Here is a 15,780-nt window from a genome sequence, read left to right as displayed (position 1 = left end):
GGAATAGTCCAGAGCATTAGTGTAACAAATGCTGCTCGAAAGTTGCTCCTTCTGCTGCGACTGAGCACTGATGTAATCCCCTTGCACCTGAAATGTTATCATAATTGATGTGACAATGTAATTGTAGCTTTACCTTGCTTATCTCCTCTCTCTACTGCTTTCTCTCCCCTCTACGCCCTGGCAACTACAACATTGAAACTTGACCCCACTTTGCGAAGCAAGCTTCGCCTGGAGAATTTAAAAGCAAAGCAGCTGACATGCTTTATATTTCTATGCAACATGATGCCTGCATGCCTAAACCAGCTCTGAGAAAGTTCAGTGATATTGTAGTCCAACCTTAGCAAGCTCACCTTGACAACAAGGCACGAACTGCCAAACTGGAATTGGTCACACTTTGTTCACTGTGGTGAACTCTGTTAGTGATACGCAGACTATTGCAGCCAATCTCATTTTTTTTTTTTCAGTTGAGATTTTTCTTTCTTTTGTGTCCCATACTAAAAGTACTGCTAACTGTCGACTGTCTATAATACTATGATGCTGGCTGGGCATAGATATATTTAGTGTTGTTTTTAAAAGGAGGCTACAGCGTTTCCCGCTTACTGCACAGCTCCAGTCAATCAGTGATCCCACTGAACAGTCGATGCAGTGAGAACACTGTTTGACATGCATCACCCCTTTTACTTGCTGTAGAAAATGCAACCCTGAAGCTGTCGGAATCTACCTCTCTTGTTGGCCTTAATGTTTGCCTTCCGCATCCCTTTGGTATTCTACTCATCATTATGGACTTGACCTTTTACTGCTAAGAGTCGCTACTTCGCGACATACCAAAAAAAACTTCGAACAAGCAAGCCACGAAATGCGTGCTGTCTGTAATGCTGGCTGTCAAGTACTCGTGGGGAATGTTGCTTTCAGCATGGAAAATCTAGCGCCGTCATGTCTAAGGTATTTTATGCTTGAACCTTTTGCTTTCTAGCTGATGGCAAAGATCGCAAAGTGTGTGCAAGAGCTCTCACCTCTTAGTTTTTTGTTTTTTTTTGCCTGGTTGACATAAGTTCTGTCTTCAATATTTCTGTTTAAGAGGCGGCACACGACATGTTATGGAGTTTGAAGTACGTTCTTTGTTGCAAGGTCTTTGCTTCTGTGACACATGGAGATATCGCGACATACATAAAAGTATGCATGAAAGCTGAGATTTAGATAATTTAACTGAAGAATCATTTAAATGTGGCTATTTAAAGCTAGAATAAGAAAATAATTTTTGTTTTGTTCAGCAGTTTCATAATTCAGGCATCAAAAGTTTAATAATTTCTTGTTTCAGGCGGTTCCATCGATCTCAACCGCACTAAGCGGCGACTTCCGACGCCACCCTCGGAGCGTGTTCCGCTGGACACCTTTGTGCCATCCACAGAGAGCAGTGGTGCCACAGGAAACGCTGCAAGGAAGTCGGCGCCCACACCTCTTCAGACTTCCGCTCCATGTGCCAACGCCACAGCAAGGAAGCGATTGGGCTCCACCGGTAGCCGTCCGAGTCCTCCATGCTCTCCGCCCAGAACCCATCGGACCACGTTCAACAAAACTCCATCGAACAAAGTCATGTCAACGTCATTTGGTGTAAGATCTTCTCAGTGGGCTTTGAACAAATACTGCTAATAGATAGCGTGGATTTGCCTGTTGGTAGGTTTCATTTAGAGGGGGTGCCTGTGAGTACTAGGGAATACCTAGACTGTGATACATGAATGCTGCACCACTACTTTGGTATGTTGCTGGTGAAGTTCATATCTTGTTCCTGCAACTGTCAAGGCATTGCGGCCACTTTGGATTGGTGTGCCTATTAAACTGTACACTAGATGATTTTGTCTGCAAGTGTTACGTGGCAACTTGGATGTGAAGAAAACATGAAAACAAATGCTGATCTTTGATGTTGAGCTGTGGTGTGAGATGCATAACAAAATGTGTACATGATGAAAACGTAGCCTTGCAGGGAGCACAGAGTCTGCAGTATTTTCAGATTATGAATGTTTATTTGAATTCATAACTCGTTTCAAAAAGGCACTGCATATAGAAAAGTACAAGTGCTGCAGTTGGACTGCCTGTAAAATAACCTTTTTTTTTTTGTTTTTTTAGTCATCTGCAAGCTTGACTCAAATGCTTCACAATGTAGCCTTGACTAATTCTACTGATGCCAGTCGCTAAGTGTTGGGCGCTGTTGCCGAGATGATACGTTGGTATGCTTGCATAGTATGTTGGCATGCATTGTTAACATCTTGGCAACAGAACCCAAAGCTACGCGGCGCTGGAGTCAATAATGGTTTCATAACATGCTGCGGAGCATTCAAGTTAAGCTTCACAACCACTGTAGATGCCTTCTGGTATGTATTGCTTAAAAACAAGAGAGCGAGAGAATAAGCTTCTTATTTTTATAGTAGTGAGGTGGAAATTTTAAGGGTTCATTTTTTATTTGTTCGACACAATAATAATTGGAACTAACGACGGGCAAGACTGCCAAGGGAAAAATATAGAATATTATTAGTAGGGTCATTCTATGCCAAATCGTCCAGCGTTTTTCCGACCATCATGAATATGACTGAAAAAATTTCCACATGCTTCTCAAAGTTCCGAACTCGCCCTGCTTGTTTATTTTCATTTCCAAAAATTTTACTGCCTATTGACTAGTTTCGTGCCAGCTGAGCTAGAGAGGGTCAAACAACAATTTTTTTTCAATAGATTTTTTTCATGCACTCAATAAAATATTTGCAGCAATGTAATGAAGTGATCTAGTTGTAAAAATGACTTGCTTATGTATATCACCTCATTGGGGGCTTTTCGCACGAGCAATATTGAATAATGTTGCAAAATTGGGGATTTTTTTCCGGGAACATGGCAGGCTCAAAGGGCACAAATAAAGTGTACTGGGGGCATGTTTGACATGCTACAAATTAAAAATAATTTAGGAGCTGAAGTTATAGCAGATAGCCTGAAAAAAAAATTGCGAAGTTCACTTTGGGGGAAAAGCATTGTATTCAGCGTCAATAAAGTTGCCTTGGTGGTTGGACTAATAATATGCACGACACCTCATTTTAAAACCCCATGTATTATCAAAAACAGAAGTTACTAGAGGCTATTATTATTTTAAACTTGTGAAATATCTTTTTAAGATGGTGTATTTCTGCCAGCCTTTCGCATATGTAACTCAAGCAGCATGACGCCCTCGCAAGGGCAGTCTTAGCCCAAGGCCACTGACCTGGGATACATACAGCAAATTTGGTGCTCTCTGCAGAGCAATAGAAGTGGGAATGGGGTTATCATCTGCATTCTATTGCCAACAGAGGTGCACTACAGTGAATGTGGCCAGAGTCATGTTGCTTGAGTTGTGTAGGCAAAGAGCTGGTGGAGATACATAACTTCAAAAAAAAAAGTATTTCTGAAGTTTAAAAATTAATACCCTCAAATAACTTTACCAATTATTTGCTAATACATGGGGCTTTCATATGAGATATTGTGCACATTATTATTCCGATCACTAAGGTAAATTTTTTGGTGCCGAATACAGAGCTTTTCCCAAAAAAGTGAACTTCGCAATTTTTTTTTCAGACTACAGTCGAACCTTTTTGTAAGAGACGCTGATATAAGAGAAAAATGAGTATAAAAGACACCAGTATGTCTACAGCAAACTACAAGGTCCCCTGCTTATAAGAGACACCTCATATAAAATAAGAGAATTGCTTCCCGGAGCATGCCTCTTATAAAGAGGTTTAACTGTATCTGCTATAACTTCAGTTCCTAAATTATTTTTAATTTGTAGCATGTCAAACAAGCCACCAGCACATATTTTTTTGTGTGTCCATTGACCTTGCCATGTTCCTGAAAAAAAAAATTGAAAATTTGGCAACATTACTCAATATTGTTTGTAGGAAAAGCTCGCGAAGAATTGATACACATAAGTATTTTTACAGATAGATCGCTTCATTACCTTGCCACAAATACTAGTTTATCGAGTGCATTGAAAAAACTTCTTTTGAAAAAAAAAATGATTGACGCTCTCTAGCTCAGTCGACGCCAAACTACAGACTCTCATAAATAGGGAGAAAACTTTTTGGCAATGGAAATAAATGACCAAGACAAGTTTTGCACTTCAAGAAACCTATGAAACAGCCATATTTGTGATGGTCGCAAAAACACTGGATGATTTGGCATGGAATGACCCAGTAGTAAGTTAAATACAAATGTAAAAAAAGAAAAGTGGTCCAAAAGAGAACTTGCTGCGGTCAGGGACAGAACCTGTGACCTTCGAATAATGTGTTAAATGACCATCAGACACATTATTTGAAGGTCATTATTTGAAGGAAATCATCAGCTGTACTTTCTTTGGCATTGTCTGTTACTTGTCGATGTTATTTTAATAGTGTAGCTTTGGAGAAGTATCCTTAGTTCGAAATGCATGGAGCTCGGGCCTTATACTGGGCATTTATGACCAGCAGTAGCTGGCCCTGCAGCTTGTAGCCGGCCCAGACTCTGTACCGAAGCTCACTGCTGTCGTGAGTTGGGGGCCTTTAGTGGGGATTGCCAGCAGCTTCCTACTACATGTTGAAAGGACCCACATTCTTTGTAGAAGTGGCATTTCAGAGGGAAGTCTGTAGGGTGTATATGGCAGTCTCTGGTTACGTGTGTGAATGTGTTGACCTAAACACTTGGGAGTGATCTTTCCTTCTCAGCGAGCAGGGACGATCACTCCCTTTAAAGTAAGTTTCAGCTGATGTTCTCTGTTCTGTGCTTTTCTTAGTTTTCTTTATATGCATGCAAGTAGCATTATTCGAAGTTGCGTTATATTTCCCGTTCGTGTGGTGTCTGCCTTACTTACCACTGGGATGTTTCCATATCTTCAGGATGGCACTTTTCTACGGCAGAAGCCATTGGCCAGCAGTTCTGCCCAGCGCCGTAGCGCACCACCCCAGCGCAAGTCTTGGGGACTCACAGGCTCTGAAGCCGACTTAGCTGTTAGCAGCGATCTGGCTTGTGGCTCCGAGGAGACTGCCAGTGTTTTGTCAGACACCAGCACAGAGCCGTCGTCCCACAGCTCGGGCTCCAGGGGTGGCCCGCAGATGAAGCTGAACCGGGCCTTTGCTCTGAGGAGGGCACGGCTGGGGCTACCAGAGGTGGGCGGTCTTCCTCCTGCGTCCGCAGCACCTCCACGTGGGAAGACTCCTCACCATGGCAGCAATCCCAACCTCTCAAGGCAAGATGGCGGCCGCTTCAGCCTCCGGCTGCCCCGTGGAGTCAGAGCCACGGATGTGGGCGTTACGAGGGCAGAACTTCTTCGTGGAAAAGTGAGTGAATCAAAAAGGACTGTGCAATGTACAAATGGAGAAAGTTAAATTAACTTAGCAATGGTACTTAGCATGAGGTAATGCTGAGATGTGACAAAGCACAGCAACTATTACATTTAAGGCAATTCATAAAAAGCACAACTGCCAGTTTTGCTTTATTTGAACTCTTAATGAACAGAAATCTCTTAGATGGAACTGCTGCTTACTGAACAACTGCTTCTAATATAGTTGGTTTTGCGCTTTAATTCAGCTTTCCTGTTCGTCTCTCGGCAAGCAGCAACCCCGTTACATGGATACTATTTTCCTGGTCCCTTCAGGCTTCGTTTATTGGCAGTTCACGTACTTTGCTTTGTGCAAGTTAACACGACGTGCTAATGAGCTAGGTCGCGGGTTTGGTCCCGGCCGTGGCGGTCGCATTTCGACGGAGGCGAATTGGTAGAGGCTTGTGTACTGGGGGTGCAATGTCGGTGCATCTTAAAGAAAATGAAATGGTCGAAATTTCCGGACCTCTCCACTACGGCATCTCTCATAATCATATTGTGGCTTTGGGATTTAAAACCTTGGAATATTATTAACTTAGCCAGTACTAAAGGTAATGATGAACATGAGCACTCAAGAAGAGTGCTGTACCAGTCTTTTGTGTGTACATGTCCGCCGAAACCTGCTAGTGCTTGTTAACTTGCAGTGTGAGGTATAGATAGAAGAGGATGCATGTTAAGTGTGGATCAATCTGATTTTGTGCTAGTTTTTATGTGAGCGCTCGTGTGCATGTGTTGATGTGACCGAGGAACGGGAAACGGGTGGCCACTCAGACGTCGGGGAAGAACTCTTTCGTGGCTCTTTATGTAGAAGAGCGCACAGTTTATTTACATATTTACAGGTGTGACCAAACTAGGCGTGTAGACGCGCCTTTACACCAGAGACAACTGGCCGAAACAAAAGCCAGAGAGAGAGCCCCGGCGCACTCTCGATGCGCTCCTTTTATAGCTTGGGTCTGTGCACGCACTTCTTCTGAAATGTGGGACGCGAACCATGTATCACTGGCACGCCAGTGCACGCTTCTTGAAGTGCACTTGGAAGAGTTCTCGCGTTTTTGTGGGAAGCAGACAGTGTTGTCGTCGACGCCGGCCTCGTAAGAACGGTCAGCTGATGGGTGTTCCTTGCTGGTTGGATCCTTGCTTTGAGGGTTATAAGAGTGTGTTTGCGAGTGTGGGATACACTTCTCACTAGAATGAACTTTTGAGTGAACGATTATCATGTGTAGCATTTCTTTGACAAATTTGAAGAAAGCCTGAATTTTAAAGGGCCCCTCGCGAGGTCGCATAATAAATTGCAGTTAGATACTAGAAGTGGTCGCATGCCCAGGAAAGAGCGTTATATCAGAGCTTCTAAAAGTAGTTTATTATAAGCTGAAAATATTTGGCATGTGCGAATATTGGAGCATTTTGAATGTTCGAATGAATATCACATTATTTGAATTCATTTCGAGACAAACTTAAATTTTAAATTTCGAAGTACTGTATTTACTCGTGCAACGAATGCACTTATTTTTCTTTAAAAATTGGAGCAAAATTGGGGATCCATTTATTATGTGGAGAAAATTTTATGAAAACTTTTTCGGTATGAGCAAAAAAAAAATGCGGCAATTCAAAAAAAAATTTTACGTCAGTCAGCTTCATTGTAGCACTTCACTCATCTTCGGTGGTTGAAGGCGCTATCTTCTGCAAGCTGTTCCCCCGCCGCCTGTGCACATTATTAAAGCGTTTCGCAGCTATCTTCTCTCGCAATGGTTAAACCGCAACAGTGGTATCTGCTGTGATCTTGAGGGGCGCCCAGAAGCGTGCGCTACTACACCACGACTCACTTAGCCAACTTCATGGAAACCTCGCACAACGACCGTTACGACGCTGTTGACATTGTAGCAAGCAACCAATATTGCAGCAAGCCACCACCAAAGCATCAAAACAAACCTTCAATAACAAAGTTAACGACAAAATATGGCAGCTGCCTTGCTTGCAACCGAAGTGAAAATCGGCGACCGCGTTGCGGAAATAGTATCAATCTTTTCTGGGCAACAAGCGATTTCTTTCTGGTTTTCTAGAAACCTGAGATGCGGATGCGATGGGGACGAATGGCTGCTCGCGACAGCTATAGCGACAGTAGATTCTGTCATCGTCGCTCGAAAATTGTGTGCATGCGATTGGGCCTTGAAGTTTCATATTTGCAGGAAGCGACCATCGGTTGGCGCGGGCAGTTTCGTGAACTTCGCTCGCTGTGTGCTTGTCAGCTGCGATGTCTCTACTCTTGCACCGTTTGCGAGCCCTGCTGTGGCAGATAGATGTTTTAAAAAGACTGTGTACGTGCCGCGCACAGATAGAAAGAAAAACTATGTTGGTGCACGGCAGCGGACGAAGGGGGAGGGAGCGAGCCGAGGTGGCCGAGAGGGATCGGCATAATAATAAAAAAACGGATGAGATTCAACAGGCAAAGAGGTGCCAGGTGTCGGTTAGCGGTACTGCAGCGGACGAATGTAGAGAGTGCGTTTATTAGGTGGGGAAAAAAATATAAATTTTGACGACTGAAGTTGGGGGTGGGTTTATTGTGCGAGTGCTTTCATTACGCGAGTAAATACGGTATTCGAAATGAACGCATAAAACCGCATGTATCTCTTTTGTAAAGGATGTTTCACTGCGGTCGAGAGTTGCTATACTATGAGTACGCCTCTCCAGGAAAAATTTGCACTGCCACAAAGCCCTACTTCTATTAAAACATATTATGCTTGCATTGAATCGTCATCTTAAAGTTTAAAAGCTTGTTATACCAGCTTATATGCTCACAGTGTAGTAAATTCTGAAATGTAACTTACTTTGCAGGATATCACTTGCATTCTACCAAAAATCAATTCCTGTTACTACAGTCGATCCCGGATATATCAAACTCGAAGGGGATCCAGAAATAGTTCGATAAATCGAGAATTCGAAATACAAAATATGCTTATTTAAGGCCTAAATTGAAGCATTTGAGGCCTCAAAGATCGTTACAAGAGCTAACATAACGATTCACTCACAGTATAATGAAAAACAAGGTGTGAACTGCAAGTTACCACATTTTATTTCACATGAAAATAGTCTATAAACTTGTGTTGCTTCTTGTGCGCCGTCAAATTCTAGTCATTCTCAGTATCATTTAAGCTTTTCAAATAAGCGAATTTAGCTCCTTCGGCCACAACAACGTTGGCCGACTCAAAACGCTGATGCAAGCTTTGTAGCGCAGCAAAAGGTTGGTTAGCGGCGGCAGCGAAGGTGTTGGCACATTCATAACCGCACGGCTACACTTCCATGGCACCGGCAGCGTCAGCCAAAATCTCAGCATCGATGCAGTCGGAAACAGCTACGTCGTCATCTGTACCGATAAAGTTGCTCACTGTCCGAGATGGGGCCTGGAAACGCTGATAAGTCACAGAATTGATCGAGGCGCTGTACACGGTCGTGAGCGGTCATGTCGCACTCGAAGTCGTCGCCTGGTTCGCAAGAAACATTTACGATGGTGTTTTACTTGACGTTGCTGCAAATGCCAGTCATAATTTTTATTGCTACATCCGGGTGAATGTTCAGTTGGACTCTCGAATGAGGAGTTATCAGGAACAAGGTGGGAAGTACACAAGACCACAAGCCTCAAAAGACAACGTGAAAGCTGCAACGTTTGTGCGGGCACGGTATCATAAACCAGTACCACATTAGACACGAGAGGATAAATAAGCATGTTGAGTGCTGGAACACTGTAGAAAATTAGTGTTGTTATGCGAGTTGGTGCCTGCACAAGATAGAAGTGGCATAAACATGCATGCATGCAAAACGGACACAGATTAGACTTGCATCTTAATTCGATTTAAAGTAAGATACATAAATAAATGGAAATTTGCACACATTCTGTTTTGTGTTTTATTATTTGCCTCAACTTTATTCGTTTATTCCATCATCAGATTACATAAACGACACATCTTGTGTTGACTAATTGTTAACGTGTCATGTGCTACTGTAAGCGATGTAGGAGCACTGATGTCTACATAAATGATCAACATCAAAGCACAGTTAACTATGTAGGCCAATTCCTTGTACGTCACCCCCTTCATCATGGTGTAAGCGAGGTTCAATTTGAAAATGGATTTGTTTTCGTGGCATGTAGTGTTGCAAATCTTGGCAGACATGATTGTGAGCACCCAATTTATGCATTGAGTTGGTCAGCTCGAAATGCTCAGTTCTGGTGAGGGGCCCTTTAATATGATGTTCAACTTCTGTGCGACTAGTTATGAAGCATTAGTAACAGAGGTACACCTCTGTCTCTCTGACTTCTGCAGTGTAAAACCATGTGGTGAATACTTGCTCACTTTTATGTCTTGTTCACTATAATAGTTTAGAGGTTTGTTCTATTATTCATTCAGCCTTAGGTAATGGAGGTCTTAGTCAATTGTGTCCTCCACCTTCTAAAAGTTATTTGCCATGCATGGCTTTTTTTTTCCTTCAGATGAATGCTTTTGTGCAGCCAAGGCTTAGCATCTACATTCATGTGTTCTGGTTACATATGGTTAAAAAGAAATGTTTCTTGCAGGCCCACCACCAACGCACCGACAGCGATCCGACAGCTGCCTGTCGTTCACAGCAGCACTCGGTGTCTGACGGAGAAAGTCGGCACCACTCCCCACGAGTTCAGAGGAAGCAGGCGTCTGGCAAGTCGTACATTTCGGACGGAGACGAAGATGCCCGGACAGGATCTCCAGTCCAGTTCGGTCGTTCGGCCTCCTTTGGCGGCCACCGTGACCTTGCGCTTGCACCGGCTGCATCCGACCGGCAGCACAGGGGTCGCTCTGCAGCGGTCCCGAATACTGGCAGCTCACTGTCGCGTGGTGAAACATTCCTCAAGGGAAGTGCAGGAGCCAGTGGCACCACGTTTGTCCGAAGCGGCCGTAAGCTGGAGAGGCAGTCTGGTGATGGAGAGGTGGGCGTTGTTTGTGCTTAGCATGTAGAGGGGTGTTTATATCTTAACGTGCGATGATCATACCCCAAAGATAAGTGAATATCAGTATAGGATACACCCGTTTGCTAATTGCATTAGTTAGTAACGTTGCTCGTTGGGCGAGTTGGAACAAGTCAACCATAATCTAGTGCAGTGCAAAAAACAGACAAACGTTTGTTTGTTGCTTGTTTTTTTCACTGCACTACATTACGATTACATTAGTTAAAGGAGACCAGGTGCCTGAAGAGCTGGCGTGTTGTGTTGTAAAAATGAACTTTTGTACTTAAACTATAACTATGTGCCCCCCTCCCCTTTTTCGTGCCTTGATTCCCATGTGTTATGCTTTGTCATTTAGGGAATTGGGAGGGAAGGGGGCATAAAGGGAGATGGAACAAGTGCAAGAGAGCCTTGTCAGCTCTTGATGCATTGAATTTGTGGCTATTACATTTGAATGCCAAACATAACATGGGGAGTCTTGATTCTTGGCGTCTGTGTGGCTCACATGCAACGTAATTTGCTAGTAAAATATGCACTCATTGGGATTGAGAGTGGCTGAGAAAGCTGCATGGGACAATATCCGATATTTAATTACGCAGTAGTTAGTTTGCACTTTATTTGGATTCAACATGAATCTCTCCACTCAATATGCAGCAACTGGTTGCATCCTGATAGTGTGCCTGAATTTTATTTAAGCGAATTGCCTCTTATCGAGGGAGCTACATAGAGATCATGTCGTGCTTTCTTTTTTTCAACTGTTATGATGAGCAGTCGGGCTATGCTTTGTTTTCCGTGATGCTCCTTCAAAGTGCTGTACATTGCAAAGGAAATTGTGCGCGCTTTTCTATTTGATCTCTAGGTGCTCTGAAATTATTTATGCTTGCATATGCTGGTGATGTACAAGTGTTGAGAAACCAAATACACTTGACTCTCATTAATTCAAGCTCGTAGGAACCTCCGAATTTTGTTTTAATTATCAAGAAGTTTGAATTATTAGTTCTCAGATAGATGACACTGGGTGAGGTGACACCACACATTATGATTAAGCATCGATTTTATCACATTTAAAAATTTCTAAAGTGTTTTTAAACACTTAGCTCCACCACAATGAAGGCAAAGCAGAGGTGTAAGGTCCACGAGTTTCTTGGTCATTTACTGCTGGTCAGACCTTTTAAAGAAATATCGAGTTAACAACTGTTTCTTTGCTATAGGTATGTGCCTTCAGCACAAAGCTCTCTGTAACAGTGGAGAAGCATGGCGGTTTACCATGCATGTGCATTGTTTCAAACATTTGTTCACTAGAAAAGCCTTTTTTCTTAAAAGCCTGAGGTGCTTATTTTCAATTTTTAGACTGTTAAAATTAAATAAGCAAACACTTTTCAAAAAGTAGTGGGAAAGCAGCAGATGTTTTCTGGTATGGAACTGCAAAAAAGTATGAATTAGCCAAATGATAGAGTTTGATTAAGAGGCTTTTTAAATGCAGCCGAACTCGTTTATAACGAACTTGAATGTGTCACGATAAATGGTCATTACATCAATATTTCTCAGTAGTTTGTTGTATATGGACCCGCCCATAAAAACGTCCCCTTAGTGGCCAAACCCCTTTTTTTTTCTGTGTATTTTTATTCAAAAGTGCAAACAACCCCTCCGCTGACAATTTTGGCCTCTTCGCATTTTAAACGACGCCTGTTTGCTCACGAGTGAATTCAACCACATTAGCGATAAACTCTTGCCGTTCCACTGTGGTTCTACTGTGCTTCCACTGAAGCGCGATATCGCCACGTTGAACCAATCGCCACTGTCTAGTTGCTTGCAGCACGTCGCTTACTCAGCTTCTGTCGTCGCATGCCAGTTTGCTTAATCCAACGCATGCACGCGTTTCTGCTTTTCTCATGCATGCTTCACTCGGGATCATATAGGGTGTGGCAAGTAGTCTGTTAACACAAAGAATTTTGTGAGCAACGCGCGTAAGTGGCCTCACATGATGCAGCAGTGGTAGCGAGCTTGCGAACGGCAGCATGACATGCTTGTACGGCTGAGCAGCTATCAGCAGATGACTGTGATGAGGTTGAGGGCAATGAGTCAGTGGCATGTTCACCGCCACCGGCCACCTGGCCATCGCTCTTTTCTGATGCTTATTCATTAAGGCACCACTGCAAACGCACGGTACTCATTATCACTTATTGTCCCGTCTCTGCCATTACCGAAAGATGAAAAACCTTTTGCTACACATTGTGATGTCAGAGAGTTGAGCTTTGCACTTGACTTAATGTCACAAAAGTTATTACCTTTTAAATTTATGGCATCTTGCATTCAAATTCAGGCATTGTTGATTAATAGTCGTTGGTCGTAGATGCCGAGAGCGGCGTCAGAAAAGTTTGCAGTGCGACAGCTAACCCCAAGCCTTTATTCTGTCTTCTACTTCTTTTTGTGTTTTTTTCCCTCACTTCCATTCTGTCGGTGAAGAAACGTCTGGAAAGAGAGCGACCTCGTGTGCAGCGTCCGAAATCTGCGTGCGGTTTTTGTCGCGGTCTACGATATCTTCACCGCATGTAAACTGCAGTGGGGCACACGCGAGCGTGCACCTATGCTTTAGAATGCCTTTTTTGTACATTTTTCTTGCTTCATATGCGCCATATTTTTACCGCGACCGTGTCGAACGTATTTGTTGTAGAAGTAGAAGGCTTAAAAAAAATAATCGCTATGTGTGGACTCGTTTTCAAAGGATTGCATAGGAAAATCGTAAGTGCACCGAAATACGGTCGTTATAACCGATAGATTGTTATAAGTGAGTTTGACTGTACAGTGAAAAAATAGAGGGCCAACCAAAAAATTAAATTTTGTTTGAATTTACCGAAAGTATGAATTACCAGAGTTTGAATTATCGTGAGTTTACTCTAGATTATTAGAAAGACTGATGTCCCAAAACAACGGCAGTCATGCACTGCTCTCTCTGGTGGTGTTACTGTCTAGATCTGTGTTGATTGAAAGGACCTACGCTACTAGCACAATGGTTTCTGTAATTGTTGAAACAGTTAAGGGCTCATTAAAGTTGAAAGTTGTGCTGTGACACAACTTTCAGATAAATTACCGTATAATTCTGGCGATTTTTTTCACTGTTTGTGCAGAGCAAAACACCAACAGAAAATGGCGTCAAGACTCCATCCACAACACCAGGCAGGAGAGAGCTGTCGGCATTGGACAGCCTCGTGATCTCTGCCATCCACCAGCTGTCGGGAAAACTGCGCACTAGTGCCCGCACCCTCATCGAGAAGGAAAGGTAAGGGCAGCAAAAATTCTTTTCTTCTTTGGTCGTTGTTTCCAACCTTTGCTTCTTTTGTTGACTTCATGCAGGCTGAAGTATCCCGAGAACAGTGATGTCCGGCTCATGTTAGAAGAGGTTCTTCCAAGGGTTGTCGAGAGGCGACCCAGCGACTCGCCGACAGATGGCAACCTGACGAGAGAGCTTTCAAGCATCCTGAAGAACCTCAAAAGGATCGAACAATGCCTTGAAGGTGACTCTTTATACTTCTAGCTCTATTTTGAACAACAGGCCCCGCCGCGGTGGTCTAGTGGCTAAGGTACTCGGCTGCTGACCCGCAGGTCGCGGGATCGAATCCCGGCTGCGGCGGCTGCATTTCCGATGGAGGCGGAAATGTTGTAGGCCTGTGTGCTCAGATTTGGGTGCACGTTAAAGAACCCCAGGTGGTCGAAATTTCCGGAGCCCTCCACTACGGCGTCTCTCATAATCATATGGTGGTTTTGGGACGTTAGACCCCACAAATCAATCATATTTTGAACAACAGTGCCACTTCACAACATTTAGCCAGAATAGGCTATGCCAGTTTGATGTAACATTTTGGCATTTCGGCAGATATAGGCTGTTATAAATTACCAGTGCCTGGCAACTGTTGCTGACTTGGCTGAATATGGAGGGCGGTCCAGAAAAACCTGCTAAGTTAACTGTAATTGTATAATGGCTTTGCGACTTCACCCTGTCGTTTTAGAAGGCATAGAAATTTAGCGATGATGACACCCATGGTACTGCTGACTTGACTCTGCTTCTATTTTGCTTTCCTACTAGTGCTGAACTCTTTGGCCCCGTGTGAACGTGACAGTTCGTCGGATGTCGTCCTGGAGACCACAACCAAAACCACACCCGCTGCTCAGAAGCCGAGGGGTGGCTTTTTCTATGTGGATGTCTGAGAAGTCTAGGTGTGCTAGACATCATCTGGCCACACCTGTTGGCATCGACCATGTGTGTTAGTGGACAGGCATTGGCCTGTCCATACAGGTTACGCTGGGTTTTGTGGGATCACACAATGCTACGCTAACTCTAGTTTGCCTCGCATCCGTTCTTTTACAATTAATTTCTATCTTCCTAGCTTTGTTAGCATGAGGTCAGTTCCATGACATTTCACTGCAAGCGCTTGTGCTAGCGAAACATCTGTCATTCAAGAATCTGAAGGATTTTGCTCAATGTCCGCAATATGCCTATTGAGTACTACTGTTTTTCAATAATAGGGTTTGTTTGGGCACATTCTAGAAGGTGTTATTTTATACATTACTTGTGTTCATTTTTTAACTGAGTAAGGGCGTGCACACAGACACACTAGAACAAAAAAATACATACAACAAAGCGCAGTTAAACGTTCATGCCCGTTGACTTCCGACTATGGTTTTAACAAGGCTAGTCTAAGATGAACCAATACCAACTAGCCCAACTATCCGTGCTACTGCAATTATTTTTGTTCTTATTTTTGTTGGGGGTGTGAAGTAGAGCCTCGATAATTTGGGACCTCTCAATAAGCAATCTCTCATAGCAGTATTACTGTTATCCCTAAGCTTACCATTTATGTGAATAGAGAATTTGAGCAACAACCCTGCTGCTTAGTAGGTGATAATCTTGGCCACAGCAGCAGCACTTCTATTCTTGAAGGCTTGGCAGGCCGTGTACAAATTCATGTCCTAGTGATGGCTCATTCTCGGTAATGTAAGGAGAGCTCAAAGGCAACGCTAATATTAGGTGCATGGTCTGAAAATGGTTTTAAGAGCCAGTGATTGGTCATAGCAGCTTCGTGCTGTGGTCTGGCTTAACAGGTCTTAGTTATTAACAAACCGCCTTGAACAGCTCATGGGGAGAGAAAAAAAGTGCCAAAACCATGATCCGATAAGAAGGCACACTGTAGCAATGGACCACTGTACAATTTCGACCAACTGAGATTTATTTAATGTGCTCCTAAAGCTGTACCCCATCTTGCACGTAACTTGGAAAACTACCTGAGCTAACGGGTGTGCAAGCCATATACTGGTGCAGCTGACATATTGCCAGATCTAAGTGCCTAGTTATTGGCCAGATGGAGAGCTGCAGATTCGCTCAGTGTGTGCTGGGTTACAGCAATACACAATGCATTAGATCTTTTCTGCGTGTACTTTGTTTAAACTA

The 15,780-nt window shown here is 43.4% G+C and overlaps 1 protein-coding gene across 5 annotated transcripts in view; it reads left to right on the top strand.

The window, feature by feature from the left end:
* The window catches only part of LOC119166915 (uncharacterized), a 38,897-nt gene extending 23,873 nt beyond the window's left edge, over window positions 1-15,024 (top strand). For all 5 annotated transcript variants that reach the window (XM_075867612.1, XM_075867610.1, XM_037418306.2 and 2 more), the window contains 6 exons: window positions 1,319-1,611; window positions 4,884-5,324; window positions 9,933-10,319; window positions 13,463-13,614; window positions 13,689-13,849; window positions 14,419-15,024. In XM_075867612.1, the coding sequence (XP_075723727.1) occupies window positions 1,319-1,611; window positions 4,884-5,324; window positions 9,933-10,319; window positions 13,463-13,614; window positions 13,689-13,849; window positions 14,419-14,540 (1,556 nt within the window). In that variant the 3' untranslated portion in view covers window positions 14,541-15,024. The remainder of the gene's footprint in view (window positions 1-1,318; window positions 1,612-4,883; window positions 5,325-9,932; window positions 10,320-13,462; window positions 13,615-13,688; window positions 13,850-14,418) is intronic.
* Window positions 15,025-15,780: the final 756 nt, after the last annotated feature.

This window comes from Rhipicephalus microplus, chromosome 6 (assembly GCF_043290135.1).
Source record: "Rhipicephalus microplus isolate Deutch F79 chromosome 6, USDA_Rmic, whole genome shotgun sequence".
In the NCBI taxonomy this organism is placed as follows: domain Eukaryota; kingdom Metazoa; phylum Arthropoda; class Arachnida; order Ixodida; family Ixodidae; genus Rhipicephalus; species Rhipicephalus microplus.
The sequence above is the reverse complement of the archived record's forward strand: the minus strand, read 5'-3'. Positions and strand labels throughout refer to the sequence as shown.